Source organism: Salvelinus namaycush, chromosome 4 (assembly GCF_016432855.1).
Source record: "Salvelinus namaycush isolate Seneca chromosome 4, SaNama_1.0, whole genome shotgun sequence".
Taxonomy (NCBI): Eukaryota; Metazoa; Chordata; class Actinopteri; order Salmoniformes; family Salmonidae; genus Salvelinus; species Salvelinus namaycush.
In genome coordinates, this window is record NC_052310.1 from 39,531,356 (window position 1) to 39,553,256 (window position 21,901).

Below are 21,901 nucleotides of genomic sequence, written 5' to 3' on the forward strand. Positions count from 1 at the left end.
TCAGTTAAGAACAAATTCTTATTTACAATGACGGCCTACCCCGGCCAAACCCTAACGATGCTGGGCCAATTGTGCGCCGCCCTATGGGACTCCCAATCACGGCCAGTTGTGATACAGCCTGGAATCAAATCAGGGTCTATAGTGACGCCACTAGCACTGAGATTCAGTGCCTTAGACCTTTGCGCAATTTGATAGCCCAAGATTAACGGAGCAAATTACAGAGAGATCCTTGATGAAAACCTGCTCTAGAGTGCTCAGGACCTCAGACTGGGGAGAAGGTTCACCTTCCAACAGGACAACGACCCTAAGCACACAGCCAAGACAACGCAGGAGTGGCTTCGGGACAAGTCTCTGAATGTCCTTGAGTGGCCCAGCCAAAGCCCAGACTTGAACCCGATCGAACTTCTCTGGAGAGACCTGAAAATAGCTGTTCAGTGACACTCCCCATCCAACCTGACAGAGCTTAAGAGGATCTGCAGAGAAATATGGGAGAAACTACCCAAATACAGGTGTGCCAACCTTGTAGCGTCATACCCAAGAAGACTCGAGGCTGTAATCGCTGCCAAAGGTGCGTCAACAAAGTACTGAGTAAAGGGTCTGAATAATTATGTAAGTATTTATTTTGAACAAATTTGCAAAAATGTCTAAAGACCTGTTGCTTTGCTATTATGGGGTATTGTGTGTAGAATGATGAGAGAAAAAAACGATTTAATCAATTTTAGAATAAGGCTGTAACGTAACAAAATGTGGAAAAAGTCAAGATGTCTGAATAGTTTCCGAATGCACTGTATTGTACACACATGGGCAATCAATACTATGATGTACAGCACTCAAACACACACACAAGCTGTGATTAAGTGGGCAGGCAAACCTCAGCTTTTTTATCCACTTTCGATTCTCTTTGTTTTTCTCTTTGCCTAGTCCTCTCTGACGCCAGGGTCAGACAAAACATGTGAAGAGCTCCGCAACCTTTTTTAAAATCACCCAGGTGACCGCTCTCTCCCCATTTCTCCCTCTCCCACATCCAAGAGTGCCACTACGGAGTGAAAAACACATTCAAGCTCCAACAATGCCACGGTGAAAAGTGGAATACGTTTTATATACAAGCCTCAATCATTTCCACTAAACGATCAGAGCTATACTTACATCTGCAAACTTGTGGTTTCTGAAATGGGACTTATTGCACTTCAACAGCTGCACGGCCAAATTGCAATCTTGCCGATAGCGTTCCTGTCAGGGAGAAGAATCAACAAGGCCATTTCTCACACAACACTCCGACACACTTTATTCGCAGAACGGTGTGGTTGATCTGCTCAATGTCTTAATCTTACCACACACCGTGGTCCTACATTATACACAACTTAATATCTGGCATGCGATAACTCAAAGAGGGACCGTGAGATAACACCCACGTTCAACTCCTCCAGCTTGTCAATGGTGTTCTTGGCGTCCAGGAGTTTGTTGGTGAGCTCCACTATCTCCTGGTCCATTGTCTTCTTGTCCCTCTCCACTTTACGGAGCTGCAGAACGAGAATGGTGAGGGGAGAATAATGTTAGAGAGCAGCATCACGCATCATTCACACAGGGATAACCATAGCCAATGTAGCGGTGCACTAGCTGCTGGACTCTCTGTTTGAGTAAGTACACCAGAGGCGGCTGGTGGGAGGAGCTATAGGAGGACGGGCTCATTGTAATGGAATAAATGGAACGGTATCAAAACAGACCAAGCGCATGGGGACCACACGTTTGACTCGGTTCGATTTTATTCCATTCCGGCCATCACAATGACGCCGTCCTTTTATGGCTCCTCCCACCGGCCTCCTCTGAAGTACACATGACTGATTTCCTCATTGATTAAAGTTAAAGCATGTCTCCTCCTTCATCCTCTCCGCTAGCTGACACAGCAGCACAGAGACGGAGGCTGCTGCTTTTGTTCTCAGCTCAGCAGTGTGGTTAGAGAACAAAAAACACACAGGGGCAGGACGTGTCCTATATAAACAGATCGATAGCACATTATGAAGTAACACAGTGTGAACTCAAATGACTCTGGGTCTGAGTCTGTGCCGAGTCCCCCTAATATGTAGTTACTCCCTCTCCTACTCACCCATGCAATATGTTAAGGGGAAAACGACCGATAACTTTAGGAAAACACCTGGGCAGGTGACATGCCAATTGTATTTTTTTTAGAGGGCTAGCGAATCGCCTCAGTTATTATACAGTTAGGTGAGTGACAGGTAGATTACGCAAGGGCCATGACAGGCAACAATTGATCAAATTCTCTGTAGCTTCAGCGCTAACATTATCTGATGTATTGTTATAAATCAGGATTTAAGGGATTCTCTAATATAAAAAGATGTCTCTGATTTCAGAGGTACCACAGGAATAGCCTGTGGTCCTGAGTAGCTGTGGTGACTATCATTTAAGTAAGATTTAGCCTACAAATTGTGCTTGGTACAGTAGGGACCTCACACTATATGTGCAATACACCTGTCAAGTTGAGTGAACAACAGAAGATTTCCCCATTTCAAATTGGAAAAACAAACCACCGGTTTTCTCTGTGTTTCTGAACATTCTCTCGCGGCAAATGATCCCCCAAACCCGAGCTGGAGAACTTCCAAACCAATTAAGAGTGCGGATCCAGATTCTGTGACTCCTGCGTGTGTATGTGTAGTGCGTTTGTGTTTGTAAGCGAGAGCAGGTCCAGATTGGACAAGAATTTGGAATACATCAATATTGTGCATTAATATTCACCACAGGTTCATTAGAGCCTCCAGCGAACCCACTGCGAGTGGCTTGGACCTGCACCGACACCCCTGTAAGCCCACCAGCCGAGCGCCACCCTGATCAGGCTTGCTGTTCTGTTCGGGGGGGCCCTACCTGCAGCTTATATCTGACATATTGTAAATTTACTGGATGTTAACTGAAGCCGACACAGAGCTCTGTCCGGTTGTTTCAGATCCAAATCCTCACCAAGGGATAGGCTATAGCCACTAACATTAAATCACACCTGCTTGAAGAGAGGATAGAGAATCAGTGAGAAAGGGAGTTACTGTGAGACATTTACACAGAATGAGACCCAGACTGTAGCTCCTGCTCCATTGCTTGCCATGTCAAAAATGAACCAATTATCTGTACGGTATATTCTCAACTGGAGAGTCTGAGGAGAAAAATAAATAAATAAAAGCACAGAGAAAAGAAGCCAGTCAGCGCCTCATTGCCATGCAGAGACGCAGCTCAACTGGGCAAAGACACGGCCATAAAACACCTTAGTGATCTCTACTACAGCACTTGTGCAGCAGCGCATAACAAGCCTACAGTAACTCAAAAAGGGGATATATAGAGAGGTGGGGGACTTGACACTAGAAAAGTAAAGTTTGAACCGCTAGAAACACATTATTTCCCCCCCAACCTCAACCCCCCATAGCAGCGCTACAGACAGGATGCGGGACATCTAGGAGCAGTTTGCCAGGACAAGACAGGAGGATGGAGAGACTTCTTATTCAGAAACAACAAGCAGAGCAGTAATGAAAATGACAACAGTAATAAATGATCGGAGGGGGGGTGATGGGGGAGGTAGTCGGGAGAGAAAAAGAATGATAACGCAACTGCGTAGACCCAGGTTTGACTGATCGCAGCCTGATGATGAGACAGCCCGTCACGAATCGGCAGCATGAGGAGAGAGAGGAAGAGAATGAGAGAAAGACAGAAAAAAAATAAGACAGACGGCTGGTGAGAACAAAGACAACAAGACAGGACATTTTGGTCTCTTTTACACGAGATCGCCAGTGCTTCATCGGCTAATAAGGTTCCTGATTGCAAACTCCTCTACCGCAACACGTCAGCATATGTTGAAACAGGCATGCAATTTAGGGCCTCAACTGTTCGCCAATTTAGGCCTATTCCCAATCACACTATCAATAGACCTCTAAAGAGAACTGGGAAATCTCATCAATTTAGGCTCAACACAAAAATAATAGAATCCCCAAGGATGAGGAAGGAGGATTTTAAAGCTGTGTACTAGGGGTGACCGCGAGTACTCGATTCAAGGTTTGCAATTTGTTTACTTATAATTGAATAGAAGTACTACATTTTGAACTATTCTGCTCGTTAAATTTATAAGCACTGGCAAAATGTCTAACTAAGTTGTGTTTGTCTGGAGTATGTCAATCGCTTTGAAAATAATGTGTTGAGTTGTGTATCAGAACAACCAGTAATTGGAACAATTACCGCAAACTTTTCCCCTTCAACCCCGTTTCACGCTGAGATGCGAGTATTCAAAATTATTTTAGGCCAGCAACACAAAACACCGATACTCTTTCAACTGCCCATCCCCTGGCTAAAGGCCACCTTTGACCGAGTGAGTGTGGGGACAGAGCATGTTTTGGGCAGAGTAATCCTCTGGCCAGTTAAAAGAGATTACTTCACATCAGGGCCAGTCTCCCTCCCCCCCCCCCCCCCCCACACACACACACACACCGTCCCATCCTCAAAGCTCCGACCAGCCCATTCATCCTCTATCATCTATTTTGCTAAAGCTACCTCTTCTACACTGACAGCAGGGCTGGACTAAAATCAGACAGTAGAATGTTGGTAGATAATACGACAGTAAATAGGCCTATGTGGTGTGAATCCATTCTGGGAGGGCTAGCCTCTGGTTAACGGGCAGTCAATGGAAACTGCTTGTAGTTCTACTCAGATCACATGCCATGCAGAGAGATGGCAGTTTCACAGCAACATAGTTGGTCTTTCCCTAGTAACACAGTGCAGCTTGACTTTTGATTGTCACACAGCTATCAGAGGGGACAGGGGACCATACGACAGTCACCAGCAAAGGATCACAGCTATATACACCCAGATGCCAGTTTATTAGGTACACCCATCTAGTACCGGGTCAAACCCTCCTTTGCCTCCAGAACAGCCTCATTTCTTCAGGCATGGAAGCGTTGCTCAATTGGTATGAACGGACCTAGGAAAACATTACCCACACCATTACACCACCGATACCAGCCTGTACCGTTGACATCAGGCTGGATGGGGCCATAAACTCATGCCACTTCGCCAAATTCAAGGACCGACGAGTTGTGCGTTCTGAGATGCCGTTTTGCACACTGTTGTACTGTGCCGTTATATGACTATTTGTGGCCCGCCTGTCAGCTTAATTCTTGCCATTCTCATCAACAAGCTATTTTCGCCCACAGGACTGACGCTGACTGGATGTTTGTCATACCATTCTCAGTAAAGACTAGACAATGTCGTTCGTGAAAAGCCCAGGAGGCCGGTCTGCCTGCTTTATACAGCAAACCACGGCCACGTGACTCACTGTCTGCAGGAGCGAACCATGTTCGTGAACGGGGTGGTGTACATAATAAACTGGCTACTACTTAGTGTATATACAGGACACACCTAGTCATTCAAGGGTTTTTCTTTTTGCTATTTTCTACATTGTAGAAGAATAGAGAAGATATGGAATCATGTAGTAACCAAATATGTGTTTAAAAAAATCTAAATATATTTTAGACTCTTCCAAGTAGCAACTCTTTGCCTTGATGACAGCTTTGCACACTCTTGGCATTTTCTCAACCAGCTTCATGAGGAATGATTTCCCAACAGTTCCCACATATGCTGAGCACTTGTTGGCCGCTTTTCCTTCACTCTGTAGTCCAACTCATTCCAAACCATCTCAATTGGATTGAGGTCGGGTGATTGTGGAGGCCAGGTCATCTGATGCAGCACTCCATCACTCTCCTTGGTCAAATAGCCCTTACACAGCCTGGAGGTGTGTTGGGTCATTGTCCTGGTGAAAAACAAATGATAATCCCACTAAGCAAAAACCAGATGGGATGGCGTATCGCTGCAGAATGCTGTGGTAGCCATGCTGGTTAAGTGTGCCTTGAATTCTAAATAAATCACAGACCGTGTCACCAGCAAAGCACCCCCACACCATCACACCTCCTGTAATCGAGCGTGTAATCAAACCCGCTGATGCTCCAGATACTCAACTAGTCTAAAGAAGGACAGTTTTATTGCTTCTTTAAATCAGAACAACGGTTTTCAGCTGTGCTAACAATTGCGAAAGGGTTTTCTAATGATCAATTAGCCTTTTAAAATGATAAACTTGGATTAGCTAACACAACGTGCCATTGGAACACAGGAGTGATGTTTGATGATAATGGGCCTCCGTACGCCTATGTAGATATTCCAGAAAAAAATTGCCGTTTTCAGCTACACTAGTAATTTAAACATGAACAATATCTACACTGTATTTCTGATCAATTTGATGTTATTTAATGGACAAAAAAAGGTGCTTTTCTTTCAAGAACAAGGCCTTTTGTAAGTGACACCAAACTTTTGAACGGTAGTATATATATACATATATACACTGCTCAAAAAAATAAAGGGAACACTTAATCAACACAATGTAACTCCAAGTCAATCACACTTCTGTGAAATCAAACTGTCCACTTAGGAAGCAACACTGATTGACAATAAATTTCACATGCTGTTGTGCAAATGGAATAGACAACAGGTGGAAATTATAGGCAATTAGCAAGACACCCCCAATAAAGGAGTGGTTCTGCAGGTGGTGACCACAGACCACTTCTCAGTTCCTATGCTTCCTGGCTGATGTTTTGGTCACATTTGAATGCTGGCGGTGCTTTCACTCTAGTGGTAGCATGAGACGGAGTCTACAACCCACACAAGTGGCTCAGGTAGTGCAGCTCATCCAGGATGGCACATCAATGCGAGCTGTGGCAAGAAGGTTTGCTGTGTCTGTCAGCGTAGTGTCCAGAGCATGGAGGCGCTACCAGGAGACAGGCCAGTACATCAGGAGACGTGAAGGAGGCCGTAGGAGGGCAACAACCCAGCAGCAGGACAGCTACCTCCGCCTTTGTGCAAGGAGGAGCAGGAGGAGCACTGCCAGAGCCCTGCAAAATGACCTCCAGCAGGCCACAAATGTGCATGTGTCTGCTCAAACGGTCAGAAACAGACTCCATGAGGGTGGTATGAGGGCCCGACGTCCACAGGTGGGGGTTGTGCTTACAACCCAACACCGTGCAGGACGTTTGGCATTTGCCAGAGAACACCAAGATTGGCAAATTCGCCACTGGCGCCCTGTGCTCTTCACAGATGAAAGCAGGTTCACACTGAGCACATGTGACAGACGTGACAGAGTCTGGAGACGCCGTGGAGAACGTTCTGCTGCCTGCAACATCCTCCAGCATGACCGGTTTGGCGGTGGGTCAGTCATGGTGTGGCGTGGCATTTCTTTGGGGGCTGCACAGCCCTCCATGTGCTCGCCAGAGGTAGCCTGACTGCCATTAGGTACCGAGATGAGATCCTCAGACCCCTTGTGAGACCATGTGCTGGTGCGGTTGGCCCTGGGTTCCTCCTAATGCAAGACAATGCTAGACCTCATGTGGCTGGAGTGTGTCAGCAGTTCCTGCAAGAGGAAGGCATTGATGCTATGGACTGGCCCGCCCGTTCCCCAGACCTGAATCCAATTGAGCACATCTGGGACATCATGTCTCGCTCCATCCACCAACGCCACGTTGCACCACAGACTGTCCAGGAGTTGGCGGATGCTTTAGTCCAGGTCTGGGAGGAGATCCCTCAGGAGACCATCCGCCACCTCATCAGGAGCATGCCCAGGCGTTGTAGGGAGGTCATACAGGCACGTGGAGGCCACACACACTACTGAGCCTCATTTTGACTTGTTTTAAGGACATTACATCAAAGTTGGATCAGCTTGTAGTGTGGTTTTCCACTTTAATTTTGAGTGTGACTCCAAATCCAGACCTCCATGGGTTGATAAATTTGATTTCCATTGATAATTTTTGTGATTTTGTTGTCAGCACATTCAACTATGTAAAGAAAAAAGTATTTAATAAGAATATTTCATTCATTCAGATCTAGGATGTGTTATTTTAGTGTTCCCTTTATTTTTTTGAGCAGTGTATATATATATACATACATACATACAGTGGGGAGAACAAGTATTTGATACACTGCCGATTTTGCAGGCTTTCCTACTTACAAAGCATGTAGAGGTCTGTAATTTTTATCATAGGTACACTTCAACTGTGAGAGACGGAATCTAAAACAAAAATCCAGAAGATCACATTGTATGATTTTTAAGTAATTAATTTGCATTTTATTGCATGACATAAGTATTTGATACATCAGAAAAGCAGAACTTAATATTTGGTACAGAAACCTTTGTTTGCAATTACAGAGATCATACGTTTCCTGTAGTTCTTGACCAGGTTTGCACACACTGCAGCAGGGATTTTGGCCCACTCCTCCATACAGACCTTCTCCAGATCCTTCAAGTTTCGGGGCTGTCGCTGTGCTATACGGACTTTCAGCTCCCTCCAAAGATTTTCTATTGGGTTCAGGTCTGGAGACTGGCTAGGCCACTCCAGGACCTTGAGATGCTTCTTACTTCTTACGCAACTCCTTAGTTGCCCTGGCTGTGTGTTTCGGGTCGTTGTCATGCTGGAAGACCCAGCCACGACCCATCTTCATTCCAAGGTGGCTTAGCAGTTCAGACGTCTTTTTCCGTATTGTCGTGTCGTGTCCTGTATGTATATATATTTACACCTTTTCTTCACATATCTTTAATTTATTTTATTATCCAAGAACTCAACTACAAAAGCTTTCCTGCAAAAGCTTTCCTGCAACCCGCTTCACCAATTACAATAAGTATTATTTACCTCAATCTGAAAATCCATCGTGGAAGATAGCCAGGGGCTAATTCAGAAGCTAGCCTGAAAGCTAACCAGAAGCTACTCCGATAGCTAGCCAGAAGCTAATCTGTAGCTGCCCCGAAATTAGCCGGTTTGCTGGCTAGCGTTGGTGTTTCAGCTGCCCACGTTTTGCGGTCATCAGCTATTCCTTTAGCTCGATAATCTACCGGCACTTTTGTGCAACGCGACTCGGACCGGAGCATTCCGGGACTTTTTTTTCTCTCAGTTTCCCCGGATTCCAACCGCAGGCTCTGGACACTTGCACCTTGATTTCGCAGCTAGCTAGCTGCATACCGTGTGACTATTGGCTTACGTCGACCCCGGAGCAAACTCAAATCATGCTGGAGCTAGCCAGCTGAGGAGTTCCATCACCATCCGGACCCGTTTCTTTTGTTGCTGCTGCAGATACGGAACCCCACCGGGCCTTCACGACTGACTGCCGACGTTATCTGCCCGAGGGATTTATCCAACCGGCACCTCCGTCCCGACGTTACCTGAACGCTCATCTGAGGCCCGCTAATCGTTAGCTGTCTTATCGGCTGCTATCTGAACAAAACCCCACTACACGGAACCTACCGACGGAAACGCACGAGGTATCTACAAACAGACCTCCATCCTATGCTGCTACCGATAGCCATATACCCGGCCAGCTGTCTGGATCGCCACGACCCCAACCAACCTCTACTCACTGGACCCTTATTGATCACTCGATTAAGCATGCCTCTCCTTAATGTAAATATGCCTTGTCCATTGCTGTTCTGGTTAGTGTTTATTGGCTTATTTCACTGTAGAGATTCTAGCCCTGCTCTCTATACCATATCCAACCTCTCAGTTCCACCACCCACATATGCGATGACATCACCTGGTTTCAATGATGTTTCTAGAGACAAGATCTCTCTCATCATCACTCAATACCTAGGTTTACCTCCACTGTATTCACATCCTACCATACCTTTGTCTGTACATTATTCCTTTAAACTATTTTATCGCCCCCAGAAACTTCCTTTTACTCTCTGCTCTAATAGCTCTAGGCGACCAATTCTCATAGCTTTTAGCCGTACCCTTATCCTACTTCTCCTCTGTTCCTCTGGTGATGTAGAGGTGAATCCAGGCCCTGCAGTACCTGGCTCCACTCCTATTCCCCAGGCGCTCTCTTTTGATGACTTCTGTAACCGTAATAGCCTTGGCTTCATGCATGTTAACATTAGAAGCCTCCTCCCTAAGTTTGTTTTGTTCACTGCTTTAGCACACTCTACCAACCCGGATGTTTTAGCCGTGTCTGAATCCTGGCTTAGAAAGACCACCAAAAATTCAGACATTTTTATCCCCAATTACAATATTTTCAGACAAGATAGAACGGCCAAAGGGGGCGGTGTTGCAATCTACTGCAAAGACTGCCTGCAGAGTTCTGTTATACTATCCAGGTCTGTTCCCAAACAATTTGAACTTCTACTTTTAAAAATCCACCTCTCTAAAAACAAGTCTCTCACCGTTGCCGCCTGCTATAGACCACCCTCTGCCCCCAGCTGTGCTCTGGACACTATATGTGAACTGATTGCCCCCCATCTATCTTCAGAGCTCGTGCTGCTAGGCGACCTAAATTTGAACATGCTCAACACCCCAGCCACCCTACAATCTAAGCTTGATGCCCTCAATCTCACACAAATTATCAATGAACCTACCAGGTACCACCCCAATTCCGTAAACACGGGTACCCTCATAGATATCATCCTAACAAACTTGCCCTCCAAATACACCTCTGCTGTTTTCAACCAAGATCTCAGCGATCACTGCCTCATTGCCTGCATCCGTAATGGGTCAGCGGTCAAACGACCTCCACTCATCACTGTCAAACGCTCCCTGAAACACTTCAGCGAGCAGGCCTTCCTAATCGACCTGGCCGGGGTATCCTGGAAGGATATTGATCTCATCCCGTCAGTAGAGGATGCCTGGTCATTTTTTAAAAATGCCTTCCTCACCATCTTGAATAAGCATGCCCCATTCAAGAAATTTAGAACCAGGAACAGATATAGCCCTTGGTTCTCTCCTGACCTGACTGCCCTTAACCAACAGAAAAACATCCTATGGCGTTCTGCATTAGCATCGAACAGCCCCCGTGATATGCAACTTTTCAGGGAAGCCAGAAACCAATATACACAGGCAGTTAGAACAGCCAAGGCTAGCTTTTTCAAGCAGAAATTTGCTTCCTGCAACACAAATTCAAAAAAGTTCTGGGACACCGTAAAGTCCATGGAGAATAAGAACACCTCCTCCCAGCTTCCAACCGCTCTGAAGATAGGAAACACTGTCACCACCGACAAATCCACTATAATTGAGAATTTCAATAAGCATTTTTCTACGGCTGGCCATGCTTTCCACCTGGCTACCCCTACCCCGGACAACAGCACTGCCCTCCCCTCTGCTACTCGCCCAAGCCTTCCCCATTTCTCTTTCTCCCAAATACAGTCAGCTGATGTTCTTAATGAGCTGCAAAATCTGGACCCTTACAAATCAGCCGGGCTAGATAATCTGGACCCTTTCTTTCTAAAACTATCTGCTGAAATTGTTGCCACCCCTATTACTAGCCTCTTCAACCTCTCTTTCGTGTCGTCTGAGATCCCCAAAGATTGGAAAGCAGCTGCGGTTATCCCCCTCTTCAAAGGGGGGGACACCCTTGACCCTAACTGCTACAGACCTATATCTATCCTACCCTGCCTTTCTAAGGTCTTCGAAAGCCAAGTCAACAAACAGATTACCGACCATTTCGAATCACACCACACCTTCTCCGCTATGCAATCTGGTTTCAGAGCTGGTCATGGGTGCACCTCAGCCACGCTCAAGGTCATAAACGATATCGTAACCGCCATCGATAGGAAACAATACTGTGCAGCCGTATTCATTGACCTGGCCAAGGCTTTTGACTCTGTCAATCACCACATCCTCATTGGCAGACTCGACAGCCTTGGTTTCTCTAATGATTGCCTCGCCTGGTTCACCAACTACTTCTCTGATAGAGTTCAGTGTGTCAAATCGGAGGGTCTGTTGTCCGGGCCTCTGGCAGTCTCTATGGGGGTGCCACAGGGTTCAATTCTTGGACCGACTCTGTTCTCTGTTTACATCAATGATGTCGCTCTTGCTGCTGGTGATTCTCTGATCCACCTCTACGCAGACGACACTATTCTGTATACTTCTGGCCCTTCTTTTGACACTGTGTTAACAACCCTCCAGGCGAGCTTCAATGCCATACAACTCTCCTTCCGTGGCCTCCAACTGCTCTTAAATACAAGTAAAACCAAATGCATGCTCTTCAACCGATCGCTGCCTGCTCCTGCCCGCCTGTCCAACATCACTACTTTGGACGGCTCTGACTTAGAATATGTGGACAACTACAAATACCTAGGTGTCTGGTTAGACTGTAAACTCTCCTTCCAGACCCACATCAAACATCTCCAATCCAAAGTCAAATCTAGAATTGGCTTCCTATTCCGCAACAAAGCATCCTTTACTCATGCTGCCAAACATACCCCTTGTAAAACTGACCATCCTACCAATCCTCGACTTCGGTGATGTCATTTACAAAATAGCCTCCAAAACCCTACTCAATAAATTGGATGCAGTCTATCACAGTGCCATCCGTTTTGTCACCAAAGCCCCATATACTACCCACCACTGCGACCTGTACACTCTCGTTGGCTGGCCCTCGCTTCATACTCGTCGCCAAACCCACTGGTTCCAGGTCATCTACAAGACCCTGCTAGGTAAAGTCCCCCCTTATCTCAGCTCGCTGGTCACCATAGCAGCACCTACCTGTAGCACGCGCTCCAGCAGGTATATCTCTCTAGTCACCCCCAAAACCAATTCTTCCTTTGGACGCCTCTCCTTCCAGTTCTCTGCTGCCAATGACTGGAACGAACTACAAAAATCTCTGAAACTGGAAACACCTATCTCCCTCACTAGCTTTAAGCACCAGCTGTCAGAGCAGCTCATAGATTACTGCACCTGTACATAACCCATCTACAATTTAGCCCAAACAACTACCTCTTTACCTACTGTATTTATTTATTAATTTATTTTGCTCCTTTGCACCCCATTATTTCTGTCTCTACTTTGCACTTTCTTCCAATGCAAACCAACCATTCCAGTGTTTTTTTTAGTTTTTATTTTACTTGCTGTGTTGTACTCACTTCGCCTCCATGGCCTTTTTATATTTTTATTTATTTATACATATATCTGTTTGCCTTCACCTCCCTTATCTCACCTCACTTGCTCACATTGTATATAGACTTATTTTTTTTCACTGTATTATTGACTATATGTTTGTTTTTACTCCATGTGTAACTATGTGTTGTTGTATGTGTCGAACTGCTTTGCTTTATCTTGGCCAGGTCGCAATTGTAAATGAGAACGTGTTCTCAATTTGCCTACCTGGTTAAATAAAGGTTAAATAAAAAAAATTAAAAAAAAAAAAAAAAAAAATAAAATAAAAAAATAAAAAATAAATAAAAAATCTTCAATGCTCTTACTGAGGGAAGGAGGTTGTTGGCCAAGATCTCGCAATACATGGCCCCATCCATCCTCCCCTCAATACGGTGCAGTCGTCCTGTCCCCTTTGCAGAAAAGCATCCCCAAAGAATAATGTTTCCACCTCCATGCTTCACGGTTGGGATGGTGTTCTTGGGGTTGTACTCATCCTTCTTCTTCCTCCAAACACGGCGAGTGGAGTTCAGACCAAAAAGCTCTATTTTTGTCTCATCAGACCACATGACCTTCTCCCATTCCTCCTCTGGATCATCCAGATGGTCATTGGCAAACTTCAGATGGGCCTGGACATGCGCTGGCTTGAGCAGGGGGACCTTGCGTGCGCTGCAGGATTTTAATCCATGATGGCGTAGTGTGTTACTAATGGTTTTCTTTGAGACTGTGGTCCCAGCTCTCTTCAGGTCATTGACCAGGTCCTGCCGTGTAGTTCTGGGCTGATCCCTCACCTTCCTCATGATCATTGATGCCCCACGAGGTGAGATCTTGCATGGAGCCCCAGACCGAGGGTGATTGACCGTCATCTTGAACTTCTTCCATTTTCTAATAATTGCGCCAACAGTTGTTGCCTTCTCACCAAGCTGCTTGTCTATTGTCCTGTAGCCCATCCCAGCCTTGTGCAGGTCTACAATTATATCCCTGATGTCCTTACACAGCTCTCTGGTCTTGGCCATTGTGGAGAGGTTGGAGTCTGTTTGATTGAGTGTGTGGACAGGTGTCTTTTATACAGGTACAGAGTTCAAACAGGTGCAGTTAATACAGGTAATGAGTGGAGAACAGGAGGGATTCTTAAAGAAAAACTAACAGGTCTGTGAGAGCCGGAATTCTTACTGGTTGGTAGGTGATCAAATACTTCAAATGTCATGCAATAAAATGCAAATTAATTACTTAAAAAATCATACAATGTGATTTTCTGGATTTTTGTTTTAGATTCCGTCTTTCACAGTTTACAGACCTCTACATGCTTTGTAAGTAGGAAAACCTGCAAAATCGGCAGTGTATCAAATACTTGTTCTCCCCACTGTACATACATACATACATACATACATACACTACCGTATGCATACACACACACACACACACACACACAGTGCCTTCAGAAAGTATTCATACCCCTTGACTTATTCCACATTGTTGTTACAGCCCGAATTCAAAATGGATTAAATGTATTTATTTTTCTCACCCATCTACACACAATACCCATATAGTGAAAACATGTTTCTAGAAATTCACACATTTATTGAAAATAAAATTTACAGAAGTATTCACACCCCTTAGTCAAAACATGTTAGAGTCACCTTTGACAGCGATTACAGCTGTGAGTCTTTCTGGGTAAGTCTCCAAGAGCTTTCTACACCTGGATTGTACATTTACAAATTCTTCAAGCTCTGTGGGGTTGTTGGTCATTGCTAGATAGTCATTTTCAAGTCTTGCCATAGATTTTCAAGGCGATTTAAGTCAAAACTGTAACTAGGCCACTCAGGAACATTCAGTGTCGTCTTGGTAAGCTACTTCAGTGTCTAGTGTAGTTGGAAAGTATTCAGACGCCTTGACTTTTTCCACATTACAGCCTTATTCTAAAATGTATTAAAACGTTTTTTCCCCACATCAATCTACACACAATACCCTATAATGCTAAAGCAAAAACAGGTTAAGACATTTTTGCAAATGTATTAAAAAAAATACAAAACTGAAATATCACATTTACATAAGTATTCAGACGCTTCCGTCTGGCCACTCTACCATAAAGGCCTGATTGGTGGAGTGCTGCAGAGATGATTGTCCTTCTGGAAGGTTCTCCCATCTTCACAGAGGAACTCTGGAGCTTCATCAGAGTGACCATCGGGTTCTTGGTCACCTCCCTGACAAAGACCTTTCTCCCCCGATTGCTCAGTTTGGCTGGGCGGCCAGCTCTAGGAAGAGTCTTGGTTGTTCCAAACTTCTCCCATTTAAGAATGATGGAGGCCACTGTGTTCTTGGGGACCTTCCATCCTGCAGAAATGTTTTGGTACCCTTCCCCAGATCTGTGCCTCGACACAATCCTGATTCAGAGCTCTACGGACAATTCCTTCGACCTTATGGCTTGGTTTTGCTCTGATATGCACTGTCAACTGTGGGACCTTATATAGACGGTTGTGTGTCTTTCCAAATCATGTCCAAACAATTGAATTTACCACAAGTGTACTCCAAGTTGTAGAAACATCTCAAGGATGATCAATAATAACAGGATGCACCTGAGTTCAATTTCGAGTCTCATTGCAAAGGGTCTGAATACTTACGTTTTTTTATACTTTTGCAAACATTTCTAAAATCCTCTCCACTTTTCACACTATTGTCTATAGATTGATGAGTAAATAAAATATGTATTTTATCCATTGTAGAATAAGGTTGTAACGTAACAAAATGTGGAAAAAGTCAAGGTGTCTGAATACTTTCCGAATGCACTGTAATGTTGATTCAGGCACAGAAAAAAAGTTGATCTATATAGTGCAAATGAATGCGTCTCCGCGTGGCATCGCATTTCTTCTGTATGGCAGTCCTGCAGGAAGTGCGCGACTGCGCACAAGCGAAGCTTAGAGGGAACAACATTAAAGCTTGCCATAACAAAGGAGTTGAATAGTTATTGAACAAAATATTTCAGCTTTTCATTTTTTTTTTATTAATTTGAAACATTTCTAAAAACATAATTCCACTGACATTGTGGAGTATTTATTGTGTGTAGGCCAGCGACACAATATCTACATTTTATCTATTTTAAATTCAGGCTGAAACAACAAAATGTTGAAAAAGTAAAGCGGTACAAATACTTTCTGAAGGCACTGTGTGTGTGTGTGTGTGTGTGTGTGTGATATGTACAGTTGAAGTTGGAAGTTTACATACACCTTAGCCAAATACATTTAAACTCACGTTTTTCACAATTCCTGACATTTAATCCAAGTAAAAATTCCCTGTCTTCGGTCAGTTAGGATCACCACTTTATTGTAAGAATGTGAAATGTCAGAATAATAGTAGAGAGAATGATTTATTTCAGCTTTTATTTCTTTCACCACATTCCCAGTGGGTCAGACGTTTACATACACTCAATTAGTATTTGGTAGCATTGCCTTTTAATTGTTTAATTTGGGTCAAACGTTTCAGGTAGCCTTCCACAATAAGTTGGGTGAATTTTGGCCCATTCCTCCTGACAGAGCTGGTGTAACCGAGTCAGGTTTGTAGGCCTCCTTGCTCGCACACACTTTTTCACTTCTGCCCACACATTTTCTATGGGATTGAGGTCAGGGCTTTGTGATGGCCACTCCAATACCTTGACTTTGTTGTCCTTAAGCCATTTTGCCACAACTTTGGAAGTGTGCTTGGGGTCATTGTCCATTTGGAAGACCCATTTGCGACCAAGCTTTAACTTCCTGACTGATGTCTTGAGATGTTGCTTCAATATATCCACATAATTTCCCTTCCCCATGATGCCATCTATTTTGTTAAGTGCACCAGTCCCTCCTGCAGGAAAGCAGCCCCACAACATTTGTTTATACTTGCATACTGTTGTTTGTACAGAGGAATGTGGTAACTTCAGGCGTTTGACTTGTGGAGATCTACAATTCTTTTTCTGAGGTCTTGGCTGATTTCTTTTGATTTTCCCATGATGTCAAGCAAAGAGGCACTGTGTTTGAAGGTAGGCCATGAAAAACATCCACAGGTACACCTCCAATTATGTCAATTAGCCTAACAGAAGCTTCTAAAGCCATTACATTCTCTGGAATTTTCCAAGCTGTTTAAATGCACAGTCAACTTAGTGTATGTAAACTTCTGACCCACTGGAATTGTGATACAGTGAATTATAAGTGAAATAATCTGTCTGTAAATAATTGTTGGGAAAATTACGTGTGTCATGCACGAAGTAGATGTCCTAACCGACTTGCCAAAACTACAGTTTGTTAACAAAAAATTTGTGGTGTGGTTGAAAAACGAGTTTTAATGACTCCAACCTAAGTGTATGTAAACGTCCGACTTCAACTGTGTCTGTCTGTCTGTCTGTCTATCTATCTATCTAAAAAACTATTCTGACAGTCCATCTACATTTTATGGGAAAACAACATTGGGCCAGGGGGCACGTTTCCTTTGACAATGTGTTTGGAAAGAATGGACATAAAGTATGCACACACATACCACCGACACACACACCGACACACAAATACCCTCCCCCCACCCCTCCCAATTAACATTGTTAGTATTATTCTGTTGATTTCCAAGACCTGTTGATTTTTTATTTTCGATTGTTAATGACTAGTTCTATAGTAACATTGTGCTTTGGCAATACGTATCAGGATGTCATCCACAATAAAGCACATTTCAATTGAATTGAGAGGCTAATCAAACAACCATCAGACGTGTGGGGAGCGCACATCTAACATCCACGCATACTTTATGTCCTGATATTTAATACATGATTGATGTTAGTGGCGAAACCATGATGATGTGAATTCATGTTTGTCATGTATGGTTGGGCGAGTCATATTGTGAATCTCCTGATAAACCTATAACAAGCATCATACCTAGTTAACCATGTTTTAAAGGGACGGTCTGGGATTTGCCATTGTGGGAATATATACAACTGTCCCTCTCTTTGCACATAAATTCCATAGTTGTCACTTGTGGTGGGTTTGGAGCGTGCGCGCACACAGGTTTTCCCTGGTGTGCTGCCACAGGGAATAGCAGAGTTGTGGACCTTCCCATTTCCCAAGGGGTCTGGCAGAGACATGCGTGATAGAATAATTTGGCAATCAAGTCAATTCCCTCCGTGCTAATCCCTTGCAGTACCACAGAACCTTCCAAAACAAAATCCTGCAACATAAATGGCTAACAGGTGTGGGATAATGGCATGAGAGTGCACTTTAGATAATACACACACAGCTGTATGGGAAAGACTGTTCCCCAATACAGAATAGATCCACTGACCTGGTATACTGGGAAATTCAGTGACATAGAAACCTGCAATTGGAAGTTGTAGTGTTTGCAATTCCATAATACGTTTGACCAGGGTAAGGTCAAAAGGAAAATTAATATTTTGAGCTATGAATGGAAGGACTGACCATCCATGATATCAAAAATATAGTTTAACCATGTTTTGAGGCCATACTGTTTGTTTACAAACGTTGGAGTAATGCAAACATGTATTTGGGGTTCTGATGTGGTATGACAGTTGAACTAAGCTAATGAGGCATTTATAAGTTCTATTCTTAAATAATCAATGGATAGATATCATTCATTCATATGTGCATAAGTAGATGTAGAGACTACATATCATTCATTCAAAAAATTCAAAAATGTATGTAGCAACCGCAGATTGCCCCTTTAACTTCATGGTACAAGTTGTGCGTAAAGGTTTCCGTTCAAAAGTAGTCACCAGAAGTACACGTAATGTGTATTGACCAATGAAAACCTATATAAAAAGCTCAGAGGACAGCTGAAAGAGGTGAAAGGTTACCAGGGCATGAAGCTTCTCCTCCAGGTCCTGGTTGGCCCGCTGGGAGGCAGTGTAGCTGTTCTGCAGTCTGTGGAGAAGAGCAGAAAACAGAATGTGTCTCAGTTAATAGTGCAGTGCCTACAGATAGAAAGGTTAAATCGGAAATCCACAGGTGGTATGCTGCTGACTGATATGAGCCCACTGGTACAGAACGTAGCACTGCAGTAAGAACTCTTCAAACACTTCAGCTTTAAAAAAAAGAAATAATCATTTTTTAAATGTATGCAATCAACTCCCATCATAGTTCAGATGATGTATTGTCTTCTCATGTGCGTCTCGTCTCAGACTGGTCGTCAAATAAATTAAAGAAACTGGCCATATAGACCAGAGTTATTGCCGCAATAAGGCACCAGAAAATGGGCACGTCCTGAAGTACGCACACTGTTCTTTTGGCAGTCACATATCCGTACATTTAGTTTGGTTTATTTCCATTCGCATTCAACAGCAGAGCGGTACGAATTTTCTCAGAGCAATTTAATGACGCCGTCAGAGTTTTTCAACAGGTTAGACATTCGGCACAAATTACGAGAGATGGGAGGAAAGGGGAGAGAGAGGAGTCTGAACTAAACCCATTTCAATAGGGCCAAGGGCAATTACTTTCCCACTGTATCCACTGCCTCCTAAATTTGCTAGATAAATTCCACTCTAAAATGAGAGGTTGTGGATTTTATGCCGAATGCAATTATGATGCAGAAGAAATTCAAAGTGCTAAAATGGCAACGTAACAATTTTACACATAGTTTTGCTTTTAATGGATGAGATGGGCCCTGCAGTCATGTACTGTACAGGTATTGATGTTCCTGTTCTATAGAAATAGCTTACAACCCCTGATTAGGATAATGGTGGTGCACAATCCTCATCAGTCACGCTCACAATGTGTAATGGTGAGCAACAGTAAAGAGGTGTGGGAATCAGGAAGTTCAGGGCACCAAAGCACACTGCTTTCAGTGAAATCTTTCAGTGAGTGTGACTCATGAGAAATTACGTGCAAGTCAACTCCATGTGAGACTTTTTGAACAAAGAAACACCCCCCCAAATTTTTTTTTGAAAATCTGTATTTGAAAGGTGTCATGAATCTTTCGCAGGTTGACGTTTATCGTCATGAATCTTGCCCTGCAAGTAGAACTGAGTGGTTTCCGCTAGTTGGGCCAGCTGCAAAGTCAAAATTGGCTAAGGGTTAGGTATTATGGTTAGCAGTGTGGTTAAGGTTAGGTTTCAAATCAGATTTCATGACTTTGTGGCTGTGCCAGCTAGTGGCCCTACTGCAGAGCTGCCACCAGGGCAAGTTTCACGACAATAAATACCAACCTGCGAATCTTTCAATACCAGTAATTTCTAATCACCTCTCTATGTCCATTGTTATATTAGTAATTTTGCCTTTGTTAACCTTTGTATGGTTCAAACCCCATCTCACAGAAACCCCGGAGCATATGATTCAGGACTATGACTGAAAATCCAACATCTGAAATCCAATAGAAGTGTCAAAAAAAAAGCACACCGATGATGCTCACAAAGCACTCTGCCCGTCACCCTTCCCATTGAGAACGGATTACAAGGCCACAGTCTAGCAGCTTGTGATCCTTTCCCCGGTAGTGAGGTCTGCACAGTGCACCAGGGCCATCCTCTCTAGCCTGTTAGTCTCATCTCCTCTCTCTGCCCTGAGCCATACCGTTTGCTCATTTGACCATGCAGATGTGGACATGTTACAACAACTGCCTCTCCCGGGCCAACTGGCCAAGTGATTGATTCATCGATCGAACAATATTGCATAAGGACACACACACTGGTGTAACCTTGCCCTGATTACAACCCCACTGCAATGACACTAAAGCTATTGCAGTGTCCAGCATGTATCAGCGCTACCATTGCGTATCAATTGGATTCATACTCCAAAAACACCTGGATTTGACTGACATAATTCCCTCTCAATAACACCAGCATTTCTTATTACCCTCTGGCACATCCTTCTCATTCCTCACTAATTAAAAAGTGTTCACTGCAAATCACCACCGATGATTTTCGCTCTCTTTGTCCCAATCAAAAATTCATAAACACATTTGAGCAAAGCTCACTGATTCCCACCGAGACCACAGTGGTAAACTCCCGCTGTATTTCAGTGTTCAGAGGATAGTGATTAATTTTATTTAGAGCTGATGGAATTCAGAAAAAATAGGCAGAGCAATTAAAGTCACTTGATAGATCCACCAAGAAGTCGAATTGAATAGTCTGGCTGCCGTAAACAAATTAAATCAAGTCCTCAGAGAGTAATTCACATGTGAAGGCTGCTCCTGGGTTGGGTAAAATTGTAGTCGTAAATACAACAATTGGCTTCTCATTCCCAGAGCCTTTTCTCCATGCAGAGTGATCTCTAAAAGCATCCATGTAATGGTGCTGCTCGGTGATAATCAGATAGGACATAGGAGTGGAGCATACTCATTAAACAACGGTGATCCAATTGAACCATTACCTTTGCTGAGGCCGCATTGTAATGTGTGATCATCTAGTATGGACACGCAGATGGACCAGCGCATCCCACATAGGCATGTAGCCTCATGCTCCGATTTATGATGGAAACACTGCAGGGATAATTGAAAGTGACTGGCTGCTCTGACCAAAAAACAGGAAGAGACGCCTCTTGATTGGAGATAAACTGGGATGATTGCTTTTGAATTCCACACACACACAGGGGATTTGAAATAAGCAGCCATGTGTTTTTTCCTGGAATCTTGAATTAAACATGTGCATTTTTTTACATTACTGCACCCCAGAGCAAAACCATTTCTATATGCACATGAACAGTAAATGACAAAGCTGTTTTTCCATATACAGTGGGGAGAACAAGTATTTGATACACTGCCGCTTTTGCAGGTTTTCCTACTTACAAAGCATGTAGAGGTCCGTCATTTTTTTTTATCATAGGTACACATCAACTGTGAGAGACGGAATCTTAAACAAAAATCCAGAAAATCACATTGTATGATTTTTAAGTAATTCATTTGCATTTTATTGCATGACATAAGTATTTGATCACCTACTAACCAGTAAGAATTACAGCTCTCACAGACCTGTTAGTTGTTCTCCACTCATTACCTGTATT

At 43.8% G+C, this 21,901-nt stretch overlaps 1 protein-coding gene across 1 annotated transcript in view; it reads right to left on the reverse strand.

Annotated features, from left to right (window-relative positions):
- LOC120046513 (tight junction-associated protein 1-like) overlaps positions 1-21,901 on the reverse strand; it is a 159,979-nt gene that overhangs the window by 21,772 nt on the left and 116,306 nt on the right. The window contains exons 8-10 of the mRNA XM_038991813.1: positions 18,766-18,832; positions 1,413-1,520; positions 1,147-1,230 (exon numbers count right to left, since the gene is read on the reverse strand). Coding sequence (XP_038847741.1) covers positions 1,147-1,230; positions 1,413-1,520; positions 18,766-18,832 — 259 coding nt within the window. The remainder of the gene's footprint in view (positions 1-1,146; positions 1,231-1,412; positions 1,521-18,765; positions 18,833-21,901) is intronic.